General features: G+C 37.1%; 1 protein-coding gene across 21 annotated transcripts in view; it reads left to right on the top strand.

Annotated features, from left to right (window-relative positions):
• sm (smooth) overlaps positions 1-19,502 on the top strand; it is a 113,645-nt gene extending 94,143 nt beyond the window's left edge. For 8 of the 21 annotated variants that reach the window (NM_001032269.3, NM_001259504.2, NM_001259502.2 and 5 more), the window contains 3 exons: positions 4,655-4,930; positions 4,992-5,196; positions 6,666-7,069. In NM_001032269.3, coding sequence (NP_001027440.1) covers positions 4,655-4,930; positions 4,992-5,196; positions 6,666-6,802 — 618 coding nt within the window. In that variant the 3' untranslated portion in view covers positions 6,803-7,069. Of the gene's footprint in view, positions 1-4,654; positions 4,931-4,991; positions 5,197-6,665 lie in introns of all 21 variants that reach the window. The other 13 variants (NM_166368.5, NM_057383.7, NM_001259494.2 and 10 more) reach the window with 4 other exon arrangements.
• Positions 19,503-20,736: the final 1,234 nt, after the last annotated feature.

The raw sequence follows: 20,736 nt of genomic DNA, 5'->3' as shown, positions 1-20,736 counted from the left end.
ACCGAGGCCAGTGGAACCTTTGGCTGTATACGATGGGCCAGTTGGATTGGCAAAACACATTTAGATAAAGCGTTTTAGATTAATATCCCCGCCATGTGGGCATTTCGTTTCTCCTCCTATGTACATATGTGTGTGCTAGAGGGAACCGCCTCGGGACAGCAATCAGTGCAGCGTCATCAGTTCTATCTGTGGGGTACAAAGAAAAAAAACCTAACCCTTACTTCTCGAGAAATGGGCAAACGATTGGCAAGCCTTGGCTTGTAAATCAAAACACGATGACGACCAAAAAAAGAATCCATTAAAAAGCTTTGGCGAATGGCAATACAGAATGTGCTCATTGTTAGTCGAAAAGTCGGGCGAAAAGGAAAACTCGCTTGGGGAGCATTTAGTGCAGCTATCTAAGCCACCCAACCATCCGACCACGCAACCACCCGCCGAACAATGAGCTTTGTGGGGAGTGCCACCGACATCAAAGTCAAATGCTAAAAACTTCTTTGGTGTGTGCCATAGCTTTCACTTTATTGCTACTATGAATCCGCCCCCCTCAAGCTAGTGTGCGTGTGTGTCCTTTGACAATTGCGCTCGCCAAGGACAACGGAGCAGAATGGTTCCCCTACTTGGCTTGTGGCTCCCTGACATGTTTTGTTTAGTTTATGTCTGTGATGAAGCGAGTCAAGGCGACTGTAGGAGACCACAGGAACCACTTTCACTGCACACACTGAAGTAGCTGGGAGCCGAACGTTTTTCAATCCTTCAAAGGATTTATATCGTTAAAGGGAGTTCTCTCAGTGTGTCGTACAATATCACTTACCATGTTTGGGTTGCCTTTAATTAGGAAAGCGAATTTCATACAGTATTATACTGATATTTACTGCAATGGATTAGCCAATAAATATAAAAAGCAAATGAAAGTAAATAAAAAACATTCGCAGGGATTCGTGCATGATTGTAAATCGATTTGCATCACTTCCCCTCTGTATGTTTTTCACTTTTTTTTTTTCTTGCATATACCAACTGACCTCCATTAGCGAATAATTTAAATGACCTTTGCTTTCATTTTTTACTCAAACCAATGCAACCACAATGTTCGCAAAAGAACTCATTTGGTCATTATTTTAGTGGGTGGGAGCGATAATTCAAGGCGCGGCCATTTAGTTCAGTTTCTTTTCCTGACACATGCACCCCGGCTTAAAATGAAAGAGGATGAGGAGAAAGTGAATGCCCATAGGGCCAGATTTATTGCCAACTTCCTGTCCGAGACGGAAACTACTCATTAGCCATTAAAAATGATTATGCGCAAACATTATTCACTGGTCGGGTCGGACGGTTGGTTGGCTAAGCCAAAAGCATACATTCTGCTTCTTGTGCCACCCACCCACCCACTCGCTTTTGCTTTTTGGCCCAACTCTCGTTTTTTGCCCCATCGGAAAATGCTCGGTTCGCTGCGCCTGTCGCTATGCAACTGAGTTTTCACACAGAGTGAAAAGCCAGGGTTGTTGCCTCATTATAAAGTCGATGGGCATGGTACATATGTATATTGATGTGCTGTGCGAGTGTGAGTATGTTTGGATGTATCTGTGAGTTTATGGGCCGACATGTTTGAATTGCGAATGAGAAATTGATGGCCACTCAATCAAAGTGCCGTTGCATGAGTTTTCTTCCCACCCACCCAGCATCTCATCACACCATGTGTTAGTGCTAATGGGATTCCCAAGGAAAAACATTCCGGATCGTGTCTTCCCTAAAATATGCTCAACGAAGTCCGAATGCCCTAATAATAGCCTACTGGATTCGAGGGAACGGAAATACATGGTATATGATTTCAATAAGTTGATCCTAATAGGGTTTGGCATAGTCATTTTACTGAAAGAAATTTGATTAACCTTCCAAAAAATATGTGTCGATATTGGCTGCCAAATGTGTCAAAAATGAAAAAAGAGGGACCCAAGGGAATTCCCTGAATTGTGTTTGCATTTTGCGATTTGTAATTTCCACAATTTTCCCAGCCCAAGAAAATATTGCCGAGCAGTTTCCTTCCGCCCCAGCGAAGCAATCTGGTTAATTATTTCTGGGTCCGGGCGATGAAGTCATCATCAAATTGATTTTCAGGTTAAATGGCATGACAAAAATAGGACAGGAAGGGAGAACTTCATCGACAAGCTGCTGGCAGGTTCAAAGGTTTTGGGGAGCACTCAAAATAGGGATGAAGGTGGGATGGGGTCCTTTAAAGGCCAAAGCGAAATACACGCACTCAATTAAATACACATTAAAAAAACATTTGGATACAATGTGGGGGGTGTGTTTTGGGCACCCAGTTCGGCTGACTGATGGGGGGGGGGGGATGGCAGCATAGGTCAGTCAGTCAGCAAATGCTGTTGCTTTTGAGTTGCGCGTAAGCAATTAAATCAAATGGCAAAGCAGACACCATGCCACATTGCACAACAAAGCGATCTCGGGCGAAAGAGGGTCGCAGTTTAATTAACGCAGTGGCGTCGCATTAGGGGTCGTGCAAGAGGGTGCAAAGTGGGCGGGGCTGTTGGGGCATAGCCTAGGAGGGGAGTGGGGTGACTGAGCAGCCGTAGTACAGCACAGCTCATTAGACACGCACCGAATGTTTGCCGCTGCTGCGGCTGCGGCTGTTGACCATCCAGCCATGAAGCGCTCTTTGATTTGGCCAAAAGAATCCTGCTGGCTAGCGCTTATATACACTGAAAAAATGGGAAACCCACTCAGTACTAGAAAAATGAGATGCATATTCTTTAGTTTAGGATACAATTTGCAGTGTATTTATGGTGGCCTTATGTTTGCATGTTCGTAATTTCATTATCCTTTTGTTTCTAGGGGATTCAGCTGGGCTATCTGTTCGCTTTCTGCTTGACTGATTTATGGTCTATATTTATTTTTATACATTGCTTTATTTTTATGATTCCGTTTCTTGTCTCGCTTTTGGGTTTCGGTTTCAGTTTCGCATTCGTATTTGTATTCGAATTCGATAAGCCTCATTTAGTTTTTATTTGGTTTTTCCAGCCAGCCAACCAGCCAGCTTTTCCCTCTTACTCCATTCAGGCGTATTCATTTTGATTGCGGCCCACTTTAGTTGGAATAGTTGCATGCGGATGTGTCAGGGGGTTTGGTTTAATTATAAGCAAATTGTTTGCCCCATTTATATACGGACCGCCATTCCCCGTCCGCAGTTGCCTTTGTTTCCTTTGAAATGTTTGCAGTTCATTATAATGTAATTGGGTATGCCAAGGACATGGGTTATATTTAATAATTGAATAATTTATTAAACGAGCTTATAATTTGTGCAGCAAAGAGTATTGAATTTATCGCCCGAGGAGCCTATCTTGACGTTTTTACAATTGTTTACTGCCTTGCTCAGTGGGGCTCAAACTGGCAATTAACTTGACCAAGTGCCTGCCTGCAGTCATAATTAAATTCGGTTGACCCCAAACCGAGTGGAAAATATATCAAATTGGCGAAAAATTTACTAAATGCCAAACTCAATTCTCAGTGCGTGCAAAAAGATAGCAAAAAAAAAAAAAACTGAAAACCCCGACATCAATACGCCAAATTGAGGCATTTGAAAAACTAAAATTGCAGCGGCCGTCGTCCAATTTGGACAGGTGCTCTCTGTCCACTTCTCCCCATTTTGCTGACCAACAGCCGCCGAGTCAATTGCGAAAACTCGTTTCAGCTTTTGGCCAAAAGGCAGCTCCACACTGAGTTCAATGCCTGCCGGCGGCCAGAAAATTGATTTGCCAATGCAGTCAGTCAACCAACCAACGAAGCGAGTGAATGAACGGGGGAATTATCCAAGCTGAGCCGCCAGCATTTCCATTGATTTTCACTTTCTCCCGACTCTTTTGTAATTACTCTCTGGCTAAATTATTATGGTCAATTACTTTTATAACGCAACGCGCTGGCAGCGAGGTGTGAAGGATTACGAGGGAAAGCCAATGGTTATCAAAGCCATCTTATCTAGCCATCTTATATTTCATAGAAATCTTCCAATCCAATTAAACTCAGCTGCAACTTCTGCGTATTCAGCATTCTCAATTTCCTATACACATAATAATACAAGAAAGTGTCAAATGATATTTCGAATATTTGTCAAGTGAAAATCATAGGCAATGATAATATTATCCAGCTATTTTTGGCTATTGGGCACGTACACGACTGACTTTGATGACCCAATATGAGGCAGGGCACGGCTAAAACCATTGTGGGTGTGGCTGTGATGGGCGTATACACTCATATGACACACACACACACAGAAACACATGTGCTTACACACAATGAATGGAGAATTAAGGACGCCATTCTGTTATATAATTGCGTTTGAAGGAAATTTTAAATTGAATTGAATGAAAATGTAGAACTCCGCTCTCCTCCCATGAAATATTGGGTTAAGTGCGAGAGATGACAGCGACAAGAGAATTCAATCAGCCCGAGTCACCCTTGGGCAGGGCGATATACACATAGTGTATGGGAATCGGGTATAAACTTCATAGTGCCGGACAGCTGGGGCACGTAATTAAATTGTGCTGAGGTGAACGTGGCAGGTGACCAGCGTCACTTGTGGGTTGCAACAATTATGGCGAATATATGAGATTTAACTATGATTTTTACACCTCCCATCCCTTCTTTGCAGATCAAGTTCTTGAAGACCAAAGAGGGCACCGCCATGGTGCAAATGGGAGACGCTGTGGCCGTTGAGCGTTGCGTGCAGCACTTGAACAACATTCCCGTGGGCACTGGTGGCAAGATACAGATCGCTTTCTCCAAACAGAACTTCCTATCCGAGGTGATCAACCCGTTCTTGCTGCCCGATCATTCGCCCAGCTTCAAGGAGTACACCGGCTCCAAGAACAATCGTTTCCTATCGCCGGCCCAGGCGAGCAAGAATCGCATTCAACCACCGAGCAAGGTAGGATTTGACCGAGTCATAGCCTTAAATATGTATGTAATTAACTTTAATTCTCTTTTAGATTTTGCACTTTTTCAACACACCGCCCGGCTTGACCGAGGACCAACTGATTGGAATCTTTAACATCAAGGATGTGCCCGCCACATCGGTGCGCCTGTTCCCCTTGAAGACCGAGCGCTCGTCGTCGGGACTGATCGAATTTTCCAATATCTCGCAGGCAGTGCTGGCTATCATGAAGTGCAACCATCTGCCTATTGAGGGTAAAGGTGAGATAGTGTTGTGTTTAAGTGTTATTAAAAAGAAAGTCAAATCTATGTGGCCACCCTTCCGAAAACCAAAAAAAAAGAAAAAGTTACACAAAATTCTCACTCTCTCTCTCTCTCATTCTCATTAAAATCCTTTGCATCTCACGCCCCAATAAGTAGGCAACATAACTTTTTCGCCCACCCAAAAACTCGCAGTCAAAAGTTTCGGCAGCTATTTTGCATGGCCTTTCGACTTGTGCTGTTGTGCAGCAGCCCCACGTCAATATCACACCCCCAATGCCACCCCAGCACCCAGAACGGGAAAACCAACACCATTCACCAATGCAAACTTTAACCTTTCGTGTTTCTTTGCGTTGTTTTTTGGGAAACAAACTTTTTAGTAACGTCGCTGCCTGCAATGAAAATTTTAATTTGGTAATTAAGATAAACAATTTCAGTTTGCAGTTATTCATAAATGGGTCGCACCAACCACCCACCCAACCCGTTGGCAGGATTTCTCTAACAATTAGTCTCAGGACTCGCGGCTCGGTTACAAATGGGTTGACGACCGATATAAAGTTTTCGCATAAATATTTCACCAACAGCAGGTCGCCCGAAAAACAAATTACTATTCCACAAACTCTAGCGTTTTATGAGCATGTTTACATGGGCAATATTCATTTGAAATCTCGAATATTTAGCATTGCACTTGCTCAGGCAGAAAAGTAGTTACCTCAAAAACAGCTTCACACACACAGTGCTGGTGAAATCGATTAGGAAAGTGGCCAACAGGACTGTTCAATGCTCATGCATAAATTGTCGATATCCTCGATTTGATTATTTGTCGTTGGCGCATTTGTGATGCTGCTGCGAGGGTTGCTCGAGTGCATGGTAAATAGTAATTAAAAGTGTAAGGAACGCAAACACAATCGCACGAATGCATAGACCTAGACCATCATACCCACGCCCCTTTCGCAACGAAAATGGAAATGGCAATGGAAATGCAAATGCAAGTGCATGCCGATTGCAAACACAGAGGCCACATTGCGTACTTTCAGGCGGTAGAATTATGCTAAAAGCAAATATATGGCTCTTTTCACCCTCTATCGAACATATACACGCACACATACGGTGTGCCACAATGCTGTTTTCGCATTTAATGGATTTTGATTGCTAGGACTAGGCTGCTAGGCATAGAATAGGCAGCAACAGGACCCTGGAGATCCATTCAGCCAGCGGTTCCTAATTGGCAAAAGGCCCTTTTCATTTCCAACCCATCGTTCAACCCCCTTCCAATACCTTCGCACAATCAAAGATTGCGCTTGCAAAATCAATAAAACTAAATTCAAGAATATACAACACTTATACACTATACTACACCATAACTTAATGAATAAATATGCCAGCGCGCATAACCATTGTTTTCGCCAAGGAACCACACCACCTTATACATCTTTTATGCGTGCTCTCTCCCCCTTCTACCCACACAGGCACCAAGTTCCCATTCATCATGAAGCTGTGCTTTTCCTCATCCAAGAGCATGAACGGCGCCTGGAACAATGCGGCCAGCGAGGGCATGATCGAGAAGGAGAACGAGGTGGATACCAAGGTGGACATCTACAATTGAGATTTGATTACGATTGTGTAAGCAAGCAAACAACAACCGGCTTAACTAGAACACAATACAGAACAACACTGGGGATATGGGTCGCAAACAACGTGCAGAAGACAACAGCAACAGCAAAATCAGCAACAAATGCGTCACCAACTGCACCAAATGCTGAAACTTCAACTACAGATCCACTACGATCCACCAACTTGATGGCTTACACATTCGACAAGAAAAGCGGGAATTTCAAACAAATTGATTGCTAAATCAATTAAACAAACCAACAAAAAATGAAATGATAAATGATAAACATTCAAGAAAAAGGAATTACACTTAGGCGCAAACGCATGTAACTTTTCTACGAGCCATTTGCATAGATTTACTGAATTCCACCATATATCAATTCAGCTAGTTAGTATGACAGCCTATGTACGATATGGCCTCGTTTAAAAGCCACACCAAAAGAAAACACACTTAATGCACATTACATTACATTGAATTACATGCGTTTGCGTTGCAACAAAACAAGCAAAATAATACAAAAAAAAATAATTGTTATTATTGTTACAATGAAGCATTAGGACTTTCTCACACAACAGCAAAAAAAATGGAATCACTCCAACCAATTGTAAACTATGTATTGTTTAATTGATAAAAAACGACAAACTAAACCAAAAATAAATAATTGTAATTCAAAACTCAAAAGCATGTGAAAGTAACTCCGAATTCCCCCCTTTCCTCCACCGGCTCTTTCCCCTAAAATGCACATTGACCCTTGACCCAACTTCCCATACCCCAAACCCACGGCAGACTTTTGTATAGGTAATGTAATATGATTTTCATTTCGATACGAATATATTATTAGTGCAACAAAAGGAAACATTTCTTTGGACAATATTTCGACAAGTATTCGGGCGTGAGAAAAAGTCTTAACAAAAATATTTATTGAAAAAGGAATATTTGTGTAAATTAAAACCAAAAATTTAGCAATTTTAAATAAAATTTATTAGTTTTAGTTATGCAAAATCGAGCACTGCAGCAACTTTATGGCAGTTGATTTAACAGTTTTTTATTTTAACGAATGTAAAACGAGCAGAGGAATGAATTAAAAACTTGCACAAGCCAATGTTTTTATTATTAACAAAACAAGAAAAAGACAAGATGGTAAACATAATTTTTGTGCTTAATTTACAAAGTTGAAAAAGGCATAAATTTATATGTATGAGATGTATTTGTATTTATATTAAAATTAATTTTAATTTACACTAAATGTAAAAAGCAAAATAACTAAATATTAAAAAAAAATAACAAGCTAAGATAAAAGATGAAACCTACAATATAATTTAGTTAAGTGCAAATCGAAAAGAGCATCTAGCTTAGTTAAGAAATAGCATCGTTCAGACATGCAGACAGAAAACATACAACAAAACAACATATTTTTGAGGCGTTTTAAAATTGGAAGACAGAGCCAAACATTTCAAAACTCCAAGTGAAGTTAGCAAAGCAAAGCTACTACTAAAGATGGGTGAGGGCGTATTGCAAATGCGATTAAAAGTAGACGAAAACAAAAGAATTAAAGATATCAGCAATAAAGCAACAGCAACAACACCATATCAAAGGCGTATGTTAGATTACCTATAATATAAACATAAATCGGGATGAAAGATGCAAGATAATAATGTTGTAACACCATAAACTATGAGTTCACTTGAGTTGTATCGTGTTTTATTTTTAAGCTCAATCTGTCGGCAGCTCGAGACCCAAAGAGATCCGAGCTCAAAACTGCCCAACAGAGGGCGTTGTTCTACACTACATTTGTTTTTAATGCAAATCAACGAATACACAATACATAATGCTAGGGCCGCTAAACGAATTTTCTTCACACTTTTGCGTGGTTCACAGCTCGACGAGATTGTTGGGACTTCACGTAGATCATTTCATTCATTTAACTATCGGTAAATACTATGTGCAATTTGGGCTTTAAACGAGACTTCGCTTGTTCTATTTAATTTATTGCAATTTTCTCATTTCGCTCACTAGTTTGTGTAATTATTTCAAGTGTCTTAGTTATTATGTAAATTGTTTTGTAATCCTTAATTGTAAAATATTTTTCTAAAGATTAAGTATTATTGTACTTAATTTGTATAATTAACATGATTTAATGACAAACGAGACGTAATTATAAAGAAGAAAATAATCTCGTTACAAATTTAATGATAAATAATAATTTTTAAGAACGTAAAGCAACAACGATCTTAAAGCTCCTAATTAGATCATAATCAGATCAATAAACAAACTACTATAATACAATATTATATATAATATAACATAAATAACAAACTCGGTAGCTATTTAATTTACGAAAATACAAATTGTAATCTGAATTTTATATTGTTAATAGTTTTATTTGACATTTAACACAATTTATTTTGTGTTTATTTTTCTTATGCTTAATTTTGTATGAGTTAAAATAGAAACAAATAAATATATTTATATATTTAGCTGGTGAAATCGTTTGGTACTTGCCTAAAAGGAGGCACAGCAATGTCAGTTAAATATATAAAATCATAAATATATTTATGCGTATATTTATATGATTTGTTTTATTTAATATTTAAATTTTGTTGTTATTTTTTAAAAGCGTATTTTTTAAGCCCAGAGTTTGTAACATGCGCGCTCATATTTTGATATAAATATATATATGTAAAAGAATCTGGCAGTGTATTTTTATTTTATCACCATCAGCTTTTTGTATGTTCTAATAGGAATTGAAACATGACAAATAATTTGCTTTTAAACTATAGAAAACTCGCAAAGCATTTAAAGCAAAGTATAGTTAAATAGCATCCTTCAACGCACATCCTTTTCTCTTCTTGTTTTCGGGTAATGAGAACAGTGACTATGGAAAAATAAACCTAAACTAAATTATATGCCAAATAATCTCTAGTGTTATCCTGAATTTTGAACATATCAAAATTTTGAAGCATTCAAATTTTTAAGGCCCTAAGTTTTGAAATTATACAATTTAGGCAATACTAATGTAAATGTAAAAAAAAGAAATATTAAAACCCGGAGCACTTTTCGATAAGCAGCAAAACTGCGAACAGACATAATCCTTACAACCCTCTACGAAAACGCCAATAAGAATTGTATGTAAGCATATAGAGCAAACAAAGATGAAAAATCGAAAAAAATATATATGTAAGGTATAATTTATAAGAAGTAATTACTTTAAAGTATTATTTGAGAACATAATTTTAAAAAATTTGAAAACTAGGAAAATTTTTTTATGTTTTTGCGCTTACGTTCCCAAAACTAAATTTAGCAAGAAACTAATCTCCTAGTAGCAATTATTTAAATATAATTTAATCGCATTCGAAATTAAATAAAAGAAAATTAGTCAAATTTCGTTACAAAATTTTGTTGAATTGAAACAAGATCATTTAAAGGTTGTCAACGACAAGAACTTGTTATGAAGGCCTTCCCAAACCGCTGGCTTTTGCTAATTGCATGTCATTTTGTGTAGCGATTTCTTTATTATGAGTTCATTTAAATTACGTTTGCAATTGCCTCGTAGTTTTCAACTCCAAAAAAAGAATAATGCTCATGGGGTAAAAGGTAGGTGCTGTTTTTAAAGTAACAACTCACAATTTTCTTGAACTTGTCCACCCAAACAAACATTGGTTCGTTCGGAGTGCCATTTTCCCATTGGCAAGTCCATATATTTTGAGTGTATTTTCAATGAATTGAATTTAGTTCGTTAGTCAATTCGCCTAATGACACCAACTACACAAATGGACCAGTTTATTCAATACTGAATTGACAACCACCAAGAATCAAATCAAAACAAAATGAAATTATTAAAATTTGTGAAACCGTCCAATTATGAAACAGCAACACTGACACCACACACGAGTTGAAAACTGGGTACATTACTACTTTAAAGTGGGAGAAACAGCGGAGCAATGCTCTCCAGTTTCTGAAGTGTCTTTCACTGAGCTTTAGCCTTATATTGCAAACTTTTTGAAGCAAGGATTTTTAGCGACACCAGCGAGTTTCCGTCTTCGGTTTGCGCTTTTCGACCTATTTTACTTCCGTGCCGCTTGAACACGCTTACCAGTTACGAGTCGCATTCAGATTGCTAAACATCTACGATCCTGTGAGAGCTTTTGTTTGCTACTATCGTTTTCTGTTTTTTAGTTGGATACCCCGAGAGGCAAATGAGAAACACTAAACAAAACAAGAACTTTGTACACCGAAACGAATTCATAATAATCTAGAATGCATGTGCATAATGAGAACAAAGGAAGAAATAACTAAAGGATAAAGAAACCTATGAAAAGAAATGAATAAAAGATGAATAACTAAAACTATATTCTTATAGGCTTATAGTTTATACTTACATACACACATACAAATACTTATATACATAAATATTTATATATAAATATATATATATATATATCAGAGATCATAACATACATAGTAATACGACACTACATCCACATATATACATTCAAATATAGTTTTTAATAAGTGAGGAGGTATCGCGAGTCAATTTTAAAAGCAAGAAAATCTTAAACCATGCAAATCTTAAGCAAGAAGCGCAAATATTAACAAAGAAGTTACTTTGGCGTTATTAGTAATGCAATTACATGTATGAGAAGCGAATACTTACATAATTACACCACAAATTACACCCACTACACAACAGACACAGACAAACAACCAGAAGACACAGACACAGACATAGACAGACAAAGGACGATGGAATGTTTTTAGGGGCAAACGGACAACTGCATAGTGTAGTCGTATGCGTAATTACTGGTGATAATTTTGAAAAAAAAAAACTAATACAAATCAAATAATATGAGTAATTTTAACATAAGCAAATGCTAGCACGTTTGAATTTCCAATAGATGTCTATTATGTATTAGAAACCTATATAAATATATATTGACGATTCCTTATTGAGCACACACACACAACCACACACACACATACCTTAATGTCTTAGTGTGCGAGTATGTAAAATAAAACCAAAACAACATGTAAGCCACAACGCAACGTAAACGAAATTGCAAGAAACGAAATTCGATTCGAAATCATTTCCCCCACGAACGAGACGAGTATTAGTGTGTTAGGCCTGGTATTTAGCTGACATTATTTAGTTCCCCGACATGCTGCATGAGTTAACCCAAACACACACATACCCAGAGGTCCGATCAAGAACCTATTCCTGGGAGCACCGCCGTCCGGCTGGGACCTAAATAATTTATTAGCAATTTAAAGCTCCCAGATGCGAGCGGGTTGCCCTGCCCTCAGTAATTGCATACTTTCAGGCTGCAATTAGTTGGTGTATGTGTGCTGGTGCTTAGGCCTCTTGAATGTGGTATATGCTCCGCAGGACCAGCAGTTTATCAGCACTCCGATGTGGCAGCCATGACGATTCCATTTATAACAATAACCAACTGGCTGTAAGCCCATCACATACACACAAACAAACACACGTACAATCGAGGACACAGACACTACAGGAAACGCACACACTCACTTAGAGCCAAACCGCAGGGCAATTGTGCAATATAATTTGACTTGTGTTCGATTAAAACACACACAGACACAGGCCACCCACCACCCATACCCTCATCTAATAATAATAGCTATGTTAATATGCAATTTAGTTAAATTTTCGTTGATCGGTTTTAGTTTAGTTTAGTTTAGTTAGTTCAGTCTTTAATTTAGGGTTTGCTGTGTGGCGGAAATGGGTTCTGAATTTGATACCACACACATACACTTGTTAAACTAATCCACCGAATAAATACAATCTCATTAACTAAATTTAACAGTTAACGCATGGACAAGCCAATTTCGCCGTTTCCGCCTCTAGCTTCGAATTTCTCATTGCGTTCGGGCAGCGGGTTAACATTTATTTTACTCACCAAGGACGCGACTGTATTGAACGCTGCGTGGTGTAGCATACATACATATGTGGATGTGGATGGCAGGACGGTAGGGATATCGAAAATCGAATACCAAATAGGGACAAATTTAAATCGAACTTTCTAAGTGTTTAGTTGAAGAGTCGTTAGCCATTCGTAATATGCTAATAGGTGTAATAAGCTAGTAATGTGAAAACAGAGGACACACTTACTCTTGCATACATAACACGCATACACACATACATAATTATATACTAAGTACACGTATGACATACATTAACACTCGTACATAAACGCATACATAATACTTACATATGTATAAGCCTATTGAATGCAACATAATCACAGCAAAGTCCTTTTGATAACCGATTTTTGACTATGTACGAACTAATTTTTAAAATAATTCTGCGTCGCATTTACACACAGGCACACAGACATAATCAGCCATAACCAGACATATATATACATATATACGTTTATATCTATATATACACACATCAATCTTATCAGGCGAGGCAAACGCATTAACAAACCGCAAAAAAAAAACGTAAAAAATATCATGTACTGCACAGCAAATTTGCGTAAACAGGAAAAACAGTCGAACCAAATCACACACACACAGACACACACACACAAGTAATGGACACAAATTATTAGAAACTATTCAAAACTACTATTTATTAAATGTTGTTAGCATCAGAAAACCGAGAATAAGCAAATTATGAAATCGCTGTAGTGCAAATGCAAAAACTTAAGAACAAAGAAAAATTGTAAAACCATCATTGAAACTTATTTATTTTTAAGCCAAACGTTGCGGCAAGCAAACACAGCGGAAAATAACGAAAACCAAAAATTTTTAAACATTAACAGCCACTTCAACAAATCCACAACAAAAACAAACAGTACATAAAATACGAATTCTTTGATCTTAAACCAGAAACCCAAAAACGAAAACGAAAAACAAATAAATGAAAAACTTAAACTTATACACAAAAGAAACTCGAATGAAAACTTTGTTTTATTTAAGAACAATTAGTCCCGCAGTAGTACAACTTCTACACGGAAAGAAATAAGATGTTTGTTAGGATCAATAATTGCTGACTGAACTTCAGCTGCTTTTTGAATAGACATTCACTAGATTTTAGAACTTTAGTGAGTTTCGTAGCATGAAGCTATTCAAATTGATCTCATCGTCTTATTTTTTTCCTGTGCATCGATTTCAACTCACCTTACTCACCTATACTTTTGTCATATTTGCAGTTAGCAACAACAACAACATTACAACAAGTACAGCTAGTACAGTTAGTGGAAACTACAACAACAACAAGCACCTCAGTCACCAAGCCCAATAAAAAACCAACAAACCAAAAAAAACCAATCCAATCAACAAGAACAAACAACAACAACTACTAAAAATAACAATAACCACCTCCATTACAAGTACAACAACAACAGCTACAACAATAACAATTAAGATACAACATTGAATCGCGAAGCATTTAAGATCTTCCATTTAAATTAATTTCGTTCCATAAGAGTTTTGCTAATTTGTTGGATTCACACTTAGCCACTTTTCAGTTGCTTGCTGCATGTGGTAAGTAATCTAACTAACTAGTTGAACTCACTAAGTAATTCACACACATTGAAGGTCTAGGTTAAATGAAAGCCAATTATTTTGTTTAAACATAGTTCAAATAATGTTTGTTAAGCAAAAGTGTTGAGTAATTTATTAGGATTTTCTTTGATTAATGCTTTATGCTTTTTAATGTTTGTGTTTGTGTTTAATGTCAGTTTTTCCAGCTAAATCTCATTTGACACATTTCAGTGGAACTCTTTGTGGCCTGGTGTGATTTAAAATGTGGCAGGAAAATCGCTGAAAAACAATTATCGCCCACTGAACTGTAAAATAGAATAATCTGCGAAATAACCTAATTAACTGCAGTCCATGGTAAATTAATTCAATGCCTCGCATAAACTAAATAAACAATGGAAGGCTGATAGCGTGCAGATAAATGCGAGATTCCACGAAATATTTAAATATTAAAATGAAGTTTACCCTCCTTTAAATTCACTTCAAAAGCAAACTCGCCTTAAACCATTTTTAACCCAGTTGCTGGCACTTTTAAGACACGTTTTAAAAAACATGGCTTGTCTTCGTTTTTAAAACTGGTTAACTGGCAGCCGTGGGGCCGCTTTTCCAATCATTTTCCGCATGACCGATTTTGTGAAATTGCATTTAACAATGTTTAATTAAAAGAACTGACCGCCGGCTGTTAGCCAGTGTAATCTGGGGACGAACTTTTAAAATGCGACCCCTGCTGCAAGATGAACAAAATTGCTAGCCAGAAAGGGTCAATCCGGTGGGTGGGGGCAGGAGAATCATTTATCAAACGACTTGGATGGAGCCACATATCCTTGCTGGCCCCAATTGACCCCCTTCAATCTGAAACTAAATGCCTTAGCCGTGTGTCTCTTCGATTCTGTTTGTGTTTGCGACTCAATAAATTATTTACTTAAGCCGAACATTATGTAAAGCAGCGGATTCACCATTGGTCCGCTCTAATCCTTTGTCTATTATTTCATTTCCCAAACCAGGAAGATGAAAGTCGGGCCAGGAAAACCAAACGACTTACACAAATATTCCATTTAAAATGCATTCCCTTTTTCCTGGCCAATGCCTTTGGCTTTGACTGAGGATAAGGTTGTAAGCCAGGACTTGGACCAATTGTTCTTTTTGCTCGGCCTGTTTTTGCAGCCTCTTAATAGCAGAAGCGTGTATTTATCTATGCCCTATTTGCTCCCTTTGAGTGGAGGAGTTGAGACCGCAACAATGGACCAAGTACAAATGCAGCTGTTTCTTTATTTATCTACCGGGATTAATATTATTTCAGTCATGTTTTTTGTGCCACTTTTTTGTTGCCTTGCAGTTGGCGTTAAATTGCATGTCGCATGTCCGCTGTGCTGTGGCCATTGATTGATGGCAGTTGCTGGAACTCAGCAGCCATGACAAACGCCAAATTGTTTGTCTACCAAACCAAAAGGAAAATAAAATAGTTAAAATAAATAAATTGCTCCTGAAATTGCGTACAAAGTTGGCAGTTCGTTGAAGCTGGCTGAGTTAAATCAATTTGTTTGTGGCCTACACTTTGTATTTGAATTTTCACCGGGTTTCCAAATTGCGTTTACTGCGGCTCCATCGATCCCCATTTGCCATCGATTCGTTTCATTAAAGGACACATTTGTCTGGAATAAACCTAAAGAGCTTATCTACCACAAACCATCTTCAGCATTCAAATTCACTCTTCACTGAGTCTTACATTTTGAAAAGTAAATGAAAAGGGACCAAACTTTAGTTGCCATACTTTTTGATTACCTTGAATTTTGATATTATTTCGCAACCACATGACACATAACCAAATTTAACATATAGCCTTGATATATGTTCTTGCTAAAATAAAATAAAAAAGATAACTGAAATTTAGTCTATATTGTCCAAATTACGCAAAATCGAATTGTAAATACTGAAGCACATAAATGTAAATTAAAACTGTTGAATCTCGTTTGTAAAGTTATTAAAAAGCGCATGCATTTACCACATAGAATGTGTACATATGCACAAATTCGCTTGCTTTGTAAAGTTTGTTTTGTATTTTTATAAATACGTTGCAGTAAGATAATAGCGGTAAATGCACACGAATTGTATAAAATTTAAGATATAAAATTCACATTATTTATAGGAATATACTCGTATAAAATGAATAACGAATGGGTCCATAAGTCAAATGGAAAGTCGAAATATCATTTTGAATAAGTTGCTCAATTTGCTTCGCAAAGTGATTTACCGATTTATCATTCTCTATTTTCATATGTGTACAACTAAATAAATGTATTGTAGGCATAAGCTAAACAACACAATAATGCAAAAAAAAAAAAAAACAAAATTTCAAATAAACATAAACGTTAACGATAACAATAAATAACACCAATTAAGTGATTGGAAACACAGTGCTTGAAAGTCGAAAGAATAAAAGCTTAGTGTCAATTGTCTTTCAATTATTTAGAAATGTGCACAATAACTAATGCAGATCTATAGCTGCTTATACCTAATTATAGATAGAATTACGAGTAGACGTAACGGCACCACACGAACTTTTATTTACAATTCCAGTGTATTTGGAATGGCCTAATTTAAATACATTAATTAAGCGAGTCGAAGTTTGGCCAAATGCATCTTGTTATGCGAGCCAAGAAGAATGATCCTAATGTCAATTTCAAAGTAAAACTTAACTGTAGTTGTGTAATATACATGGCAATTAGGCATAATTACTCCATATTAATGTATTATTAACATCTAAGCTAGGCTAAAAACATTATCCACGTGCAATTCGAGTCACTTTGGCCAGCCAAAAGCCAATTACTTTGCGAATTCAGCGAATTATGCAGGACATACGAGAGCATACATACATATGTAATAAATGCACTTTAAAGGCCTAATCGCCACATCCCAAAAATCCACCAAAAAAAAAAGCACCCTGGCTGGCAAACACACATATCTGAACTTGATTACGCCCGAGAAGCGCAGCATTGTATAAAAGTTGAACGAAGCAATTTGAAAAACGTGATTTAGATTTTTTCTCACAAAACAAAAAGAGATTCAAATGTGATTTTGCTATACTAACAAACAGTGGGGGAAAACGAGAGCAAACAGAAAGAAAAAATCAAATTTAACAAAATGAAATGAAATGAATTGTATACATATGTACTGTGTTAAATTTCACGGCTTTTGTTGATGGTTTTAGAATTTCGTTAGCGTATTTTGTAGCACGCGAAATGTGTAGTTTATTCGTAGGTAACTTAGCGTAGCATACTTATGTGGGCTGCCGTTGTCAACGATTTTGACTCGACTCATGCCGCCAGAGCCTTACTCTATCTTGCTGTTTCTGTATTTAAATTGCAATTGATATTGAACTTAAAATTGATATTGAAATCTTTATTTACTATTCGTTTAACTGACTAAATGTATAAATGGAGTCCAAGTAAAAGCCACCGCCTCTATTTCTAAATAAACTTAGTGAGAATTGTGAACAAATTGTGTCTATATCTATACATAGTGCATATACATACCGACAACAACTATACATTATTACGACAACTAAACCAAAACCGAACTACAATATATGTATGTGACTGTATGTAACGTATTACGAATCTACGATAGGGTATACAAGATCGGGCCATAAATCCCGCATATGAATGTATTATTCAAGATAGTTATATACAGCATATACACAGATATTATACATACTTATATACCAGCGCATGAATAACTATTGAACCTATATACATACGTGTAGATATATACAACATAATACTAATACGCTAATCCTTTTGGAAAACTTTTTCAATGTTGCTACTACGTACGAGGTACTACGTAAAACCAAAGAACAATGCATAGCTACGATGACAAAGTGCAACAATTAATAAACTAATAAATAGTAGGCGAATTGTAAATTGTGGTGCAACCTGGTCGAGTATAAAGCCAAAACTAAAATGAACCCTAATAGCAGCCGTTGCAGATCCACATCCAGGGGGATCGAAACACAATCGTTTTCACCGGGAAAACTCTGCCCGAAACCTTGATATGATTTTTCTTAGCAAGCTTTTGGACTAATTCCTGCCAGCACCACTTTGAGTTACCAAAACTACCCACCAGCTACTCTACCACAACTATACAAGCCCCTTTCCAAGTAGATGTATAGATATTTAGATATATCATGTGTCTCACCAACGATGCCATCACTATAAGAGAAGCTCTTCTAAACGCTGACTGCAGAATACCACCATGTTAAAAACAACTAAAAAAAAAAACTAAACCGAAAAACAAAAAAACCAAAAACTAAACATAAAAGTACAGATAGAAGGCAAATCCTAACTAACACGAGAATATTTTAAATGGAGCATTGTGGCTAACTTTCGGTCGACTTTGCGGGGTCGCTCATCAGAATCGTACTTACAATTAGAGTGTATACAAGCATAAATCGAGTAAATTGAATAGCGTATAAAGTATATTTTATTAGTAGCAAAATTTAAATGGTAAATAACAGTAACAGTAACAGTAAACGTAACAGGATAACAGAAACAGTAAGGATGGAGTAAATGTTAAAAATAAATAATAATTATTAAAGCTAGATTTTAAGTGTCTATTGAAGAACATTGCAAACTAACACAAGAAATTGCAATTCAACCAACAAAATGTTGTTAAGTTTTCCGCTTTATGTGTCAAATTAGCTAAAGATTGTAATTAACATAAAATGCTTAACGAATAATACAAGAAAGTTATGATAACCGAAATACTAAATGGCTAACGCATTTTTGAACTGTTGGCGCATGATTTTAATTGTAAAGAAATAATTTAGTTATACAACATTCGCTTAATGGAGAACTTTTATTTAACTTTTAACAAAACTAAGCATTAAAACAATGGAAAACCCCATCCGTAAACCAAAGAGAAAACTTTAAAAGACAAATGCAAGTCAAGCAGACCCGTTTAAATACATTTCTAAATGTAATTCCAAATGCATATAGGCTAATTGGGGATTCAAGGAATCTGAACAAGGTACTGCCGGTACCCCAACAACAATAACTAACAGAGAAATGAAAAATATTATGAAAATCTATGCAGACAAATATTGTAACAGCAACCGAAAAACCAAATTCAAACGCGACAAAAGTAAATAAAAATAAAATATTAAATTAAAAAAAAAAAACACCACTTTGTTTGTTGTATTATGGATTACGCAATTTTTAAACGAATTTCGCAAATATCTCCCGCTGACTGCTGCCCCAGGAGATTGCTGCGCGTCGGATAATCTGAAGTTCAAAATCCGGGTGATTGCAACTGCAACCAGTGCGGTAAAAACTTTCCTTTGCTCTGCGAAATGGTTATGGGGATCCGCTGAGCTGGGTTTTTGCTGGTGACATCCTCATATCCTCATGGTGCACGACGAGGTCGCTTCGGTTTCATTCTGCCCGTTTTCAAACTGCGCTGTTATGGCAGTGGTTTTCCATTCCACAGATAAACGTTCCAGCGAGGGGAGTGCATAAAGTACTGAACGTGTTATCTACAACCAAATATACGCGATGAAAATGTGCAAATGTCGTGAGTTTTTAAGCGCAGGTACCAGATGAAACATGACATAATATCATCACAAACAACTTCTTTAATATATGAGAAAAAACAGACTACTTTTCCAAAAACGCCTTGGAAATTGGTTGCGGAATATCAGGTTTCTCTTTTTATTTTATTTTAAATATTAATATTGTTGCGCAATCCAAACTGTCATGTGAAGGGACAGGTCCAAGCCAAACAAGCTAAAAACAAATAAAATGCAGACAATTAATATTGTTCACTGTCAAATCGTGGCACTTAACATGGCCAGATTGCAACGTGGTGGCCCGTTGGGTGGTCAATATGAAAGAGATTGCCTTTCCGGCAGCAGAGCAACTTATAATTGACTTGACTAGAATGGTTGGTGGTGGCTGCGGAGGCAAATGTCTTCATTAGTTTAATTGCAAACATTATTATTGCACACCGAAAGTTGCACTTGAATGCGCGGAGCAGCCGGGAAGTTCACTCAGCTCGACTCATTTGGCCAACGATTCTCGGCCAAGAGAGATAATGAGGCAAAAAGCCAGAAGCTGGGTAAAAAGGCATGAAAACAAAGTGATTTTTCCTTGTTTTTCGCGTTCGCTTCTATTTTTTCTACTTTGCCGCCTCTGCATAAAATGGCTAAATTATACAGATAGAGGAAAATCTCTGGCAGCTGCCAAAATGCCAGGCAGTTGGCTAAGTGGGTAAACTTCTCGGGAGTGTTGCAATTCTTTAAACGTTTTTACTTTTAATTTTGTTAATAGACTTGTTCCATCTTAATTAAAATGCCAAAGAGAGTAGAAGGCAAGTTGCAATGTAAGCGGTTTGCAAAAAGTGCAAAAAACGTATTGATATTGACT

Source organism: Drosophila melanogaster, chromosome 2R (assembly GCF_000001215.4).
Source record: "Drosophila melanogaster chromosome 2R".
In the NCBI taxonomy this organism is placed as follows: Eukaryota; Metazoa; Arthropoda; class Insecta; order Diptera; family Drosophilidae; genus Drosophila; species Drosophila melanogaster.
Note: the sequence above shows the minus strand (reverse complement) of the source record. Positions and strands in the feature narration are given on the sequence as shown.